The 4,715-nt window shown below is 34.7% G+C and overlaps 1 protein-coding gene across 1 annotated transcript; it reads left to right on the top strand.

The window, feature by feature from the left end:
- The first annotated feature begins 1,555 nt into the window (after positions 1-1,555).
- On the top strand, positions 1,556-2,740 carry LOC114713415 (uncharacterized). Its single transcript, XM_028898057.1, has one exon. It carries the CDS (start codon positions 1,644-1,646, stop codon positions 2,115-2,117), a length of 474 nt encoding a protein of 157 aa, XP_028753890.1. The 5' UTR covers positions 1,556-1,643; the 3' UTR covers positions 2,118-2,740.
- The last annotated feature ends 1,975 nt before the right edge of the window (positions 2,741-4,715 follow it).

Below are 4,715 nucleotides of genomic sequence, written 5' to 3'. Positions count from 1 at the left end.
TTTGTGCACGCATCACTAACCAACAGCAATAAAATTATCTTTATATACTTGTGTGATTCTATTTATATGACAGAGAGAAAAGACATTTTTTTATTCTATTTATATGACACTGATAGAAATTTCTTATATGGATATACAATTTTACTCTTCATTTATTATTATGTTGATTTTATTTACATGAGGTATAATATATAAATGACAGTTGATGAAGTTTAAGATTTTTCTTAGTCTGTGTAAAACGTGTTAAAAGTGATCTATAAATAAGACCAAAAAAGTATTGGAGTACATGTCATATGCTCAAACAAGTTTATAGTAGTTTTAATTTAATATTTATTCCATAAAATTTAACTTCATTTTCATTTAGTTCTTGAAATTTAAAATCACCGTATTTGTTATTGAAATTTGAAACCATATTTAACTTATAAAAACAAGTATTTATTGATATAGTAAATTTCAAGTACAAAAATACTGATTTCAAATTTTAAGTATCAAAATCAAATAAATTTGAGGAATTAAAGACCACGTTAGTTTTTTTTTTTTTCAATACTACTATTCTATTCACAGCTGACAATTTATTTTGGATTGCATGTTGATTGATCAGTTTGCAATTTTTTTCCGTGCTTCCCCCACAATTTCAAGTCATTTTAAAACCAATTAATTACTACTCCAATTCTAAATATAAAAATTATTTTGTAATGTAATTTATACTACAAAATAAGTCTTATATTTAATACCGGAAGAGTAATTTAAAATATCAAATTTAACCCAACGATCCGTAATACTATGCAACAGCCTCTTCACTAAGTAGCTAGGCGAGGCTGCCTGGTTCTCTTAAAGGTAATGTGAAATTAGATTAAGTTTAGAGATAAACCATCGAAAAAAGCAGAAAAAATTAGGATGAGTGCGTTTTCACAAAAGAAGAAGAAGAAGAGATTAGGATGGTGCACGTGTTAAGATTTAAGAGTAATATGTGTCATGTTCATTCCCTTGGTTTATGAGAATTTAATTAAATGTAATGAGAATGGGATACTCTAATCATTTAATAAATATAAAATCATCAATTTCCAATTATAATAAATAAATTATGAATGTGATTGGAGTCAATTTATGAGAATTCACTTGGTACATTTCCTTTAATCCTTTTTCCCCCGACTTATTCTTCCTCCTATTCATATTTTTCACAAATAAGAAAGGGAAAGTGTATTAAATAATATCAATGCAAATCAAATTGGATTTAATTTCCTGAACACCAAGTAGGAGAATGAAGATGAATAACAAATATCGATCCTAATTCAAAATGGCAAGCAATTTGTGCATAATATATTCTTGATTCACTGGATCAAAAACATAAGGAATAATAACAAGAAACATAAAAACATATATATCACACATTGCCACGTCACTCGCGCTCACCCTCCTTACATTGCACCATGATAAATTCATTTATTTTCTTTTAAAAAAGGAAAATAAATTAAAGAGTCAACCTTAGTAACCGTGGACTCTTACCGGTCACCTGAAATAAACACATCCTATAGTTTACCCCACTCTCTGTGTATATATATGCACACGCAACTCCGCATTTCTTTTCTCTCAAGAGGACCACCGGAACGCCTTCTCGATTTTCAGGTTTGCGAAAAGAAGACATGGTTTTCACGTCACCGGAGTCACCGAAGCGCCATGCCAACGGCTTCCTCGAGGGGGTATCCGCTGTCATGGCTCTGTTAGCCAGGCGGGCGAGCCGACTGAAGCAGAAGATGAAGACTCCGGCTAGCGACGCCGACTGGGCGATCGAGGTGAGGTCGTCGCCGAAGAAGTCGCCTCTGGCGAAGCCGAAGAAGCTTCTGAGCAGCATAAGCAACAAAGCGCTGCCGTTTGGTCACAACAAGAAGAAGCTGAAGGGAGGCAGGCAGGGGCCAGAATCCGGTGAGGAGGAGTGGGGAGACGGTGGTGTGTGGCAGAAGGCGATTCTGATGGGCGACAAATGTCAACCGTTGGATTTTTCCGGCGTCATTTACTACGATAGCAACGGGAAGCAGATGAACGAGGTCCCTCTCAGGTCGCCACGCGCCAGTCCCTTGCCCGGTTATCTCAATCGGCCTCGGGAACATATGCCCTGACTATGGGGTCCCCTACGCCCCCGTCACCGACGCGTGCGGTTTCTCCGGTGGCAGCGGGGCAGCGATCAGCAGAAGCAATCTGAGCCATCCGAGAAATCTACGGCTGAGCAAAATTACGTGTCTTTTACTTTCTTAGCAGCCTGTACGGTGCGAAACTCGATCGCGACACGTGACAGGTAAGAGATATGTGGCTTGCGAATCACCGTAGATTTGTTCGACGGTCAGGATCTCTTCTAATAGAATCACCGTATCTCCCCCGCCACCGGAGACCCTGCGCGCGTTTCGCCCGCCAATACTAGGAAGGAAATTTCACGCTGGAGTTTTACGGCACGTGGGATCATGTGCCCACGTGTCTCTCTCTGTTTTTTTTTTTTTGGGGTTTAATTTTCGAGTACTAGCATCCCATTCGATGGGTTGTTTGCTTGTTTAATGAGTTGGAGATTTGTATAGAGTATGTGAATGTGAGAAACTGACGATTAAGTTTGTTCAGTGGTTATATGATATGGTTTGGCTAGTGTGAAAACAAGCATCCACATGTACTCCCTCTTTTGAGCTGAGTTCTTTATTGGTTGTGTAGAACTATCAGCATTAAATTCACACTAATTTGAAATAATAGATTCATAGCTACTAGTGTATCTAATTATTTGTATTTTAACATATTTATATATAAGGTGGATAGTAAGATTAGAAAATGAACAAAATGAGGAGAATGTAGTTCATGAATTTATTAGTGAGAGTAGAATTTAGTTGTGTGCAATGAATTGTGAAAGTAGTTAATTATTTTGGTGAATCCCATGCGCATGGTGGGTGAATTGTGTTAAGTTGTTGGTACATGGTACGGTTAGTAGTGATATATAGGAGGGTCAAGATAAAACGGCCAGTCTAATTAGAGCAAATCATGGTAAGAGGAGATCCCTTCAACAATTCCCTTTATTAATTCTGCAAGCAATCGTAATATTAATATTAATCTAAAAAGTAGAAAATTACATAAATAGTTATAAATAATAAAAGAAGACAATAGGCATATATTCACAAAACCCCCACCCCTACTGTTTTAATCAAGACACCCATAAGGGCCACTTAAAATGTTAATCTCAATAAAAATTTTTTGTATATAATAGTTAGCGAGCCAGTTTAGGCACGCACATATATGTCTGTGCCGACAAACGTGTTTTGTATTATATGTTGAGAATGACTGTCCACAACTAGCGGCTTGCTGATTTTTACACCATTAAAAATAATGGTCACTGGCAACATGATTGATATTCATTAATATTTGAATTTAAAAATTCAAGTGGAGATGCGTGATTAATTCAAATGACTTTTTTAACACGAAAAAAAACTCCTGTTAAGTATTTTACACCGACAGAACATTTTATTGTGGTAAATTCCTAAAGAATGGCATATAAAACAATTAGGTGTAATCCAACATATGGTTGGACGGTGTAAAAGTTTTCGACGCATGAAATAAAGTTCGGTTTCAAGATGCATTAAAAATTAGATATTTTCCACCAGAAAAAAGAAATTTTTTTTAATAAGTATGGACTTTATTAAGTTCGACAGATATCTGCATCTAAAAGAATATTTTTATATTAATCTTGACATATAAAACTGTGATTATGCCTAAAATTCTATGACTATCATGTTTATTTTATCTTTTCTGGACTGAACTCGTGCACCAAGTTAGGCTATATCTGCCAATCAGGCAGAGATTTCAGCATAAAATTAGTCTCATTTATGATTCATTATATTTTTAGGATTTGTACCATAACCTTTTGTTTTCTCTGAAAGTTTTTTTATATTCGATCAAGTTTTTATACCAAATGAATTAAGGTTTTATACATACAACTAAAACAACCCTTCAAGTAGTCCTTACATTTAGAATATTATTTTCCGTCTTTACTTTTTTCCTAAAAAAAATTCAATAATTAAAATTTTCTTTAAGTTGATTAAATTAAATTTCCTTGACCCTAACGGAGGTATGATGGAAATGAAATGCATAGAAATTTGCACATGTGGAAGAGAGGATATATACATGTATATTAATTTGCTAAACATACAGGTATCATCTTATTAGAAGCAATTATATTTGACATACTATTAGGTATTAAATATAAGCACTTCTCCCAATAGGATCATAAGGATTCAAACTTTGATTTATTATATTATGAGAGAGCAACCCTTTTTGTTATGCCCAACCCCATTAATAGAATATGTATTTGCTTGGTTGGAGATGTTGCTTTTTTACCGGCAGTTGATTAAGTCCAACGTGGATTAATCTTTTCACTAATATCTATTTTGTCAAATGAATTTGTCACTTTAGCTCTTACCAAGCCATAGAGATGAGTCGAAGCTTTCCAATTTGTCAATTTTGCTTCCAGCAACGTTGAATCCGCCATTTTCTTAACATAAAAAAACAACACAGCACACAATACTTAAAGCCTAAAGCTCAAAGGTTTGGAGAGTCAGCAGAAAAGAAAAGCAATTAAAAAGAGATTCGAATCTGAAAATCCTTAATACTAAAAATAATATGACACGTTTCGAGAAACCTTTGAAGCAGTAAAATGGGTTCTTTAGTAAAACCCGATTAATAATTCT

Source organism: Neltuma alba, unplaced genomic scaffold (genome assembly GCF_004799145.2).
Source record: "Neltuma alba isolate B1F8T4 unplaced genomic scaffold, ASM479914v2 tig00011424_pilon, whole genome shotgun sequence".
Lineage (NCBI taxonomy): Eukaryota > Viridiplantae > Streptophyta > Magnoliopsida > Fabales > Fabaceae > Neltuma > Neltuma alba.
The sequence above is the reverse complement of the archived record's forward strand: the minus strand, read 5'-3'. Positions and strand labels throughout refer to the sequence as shown.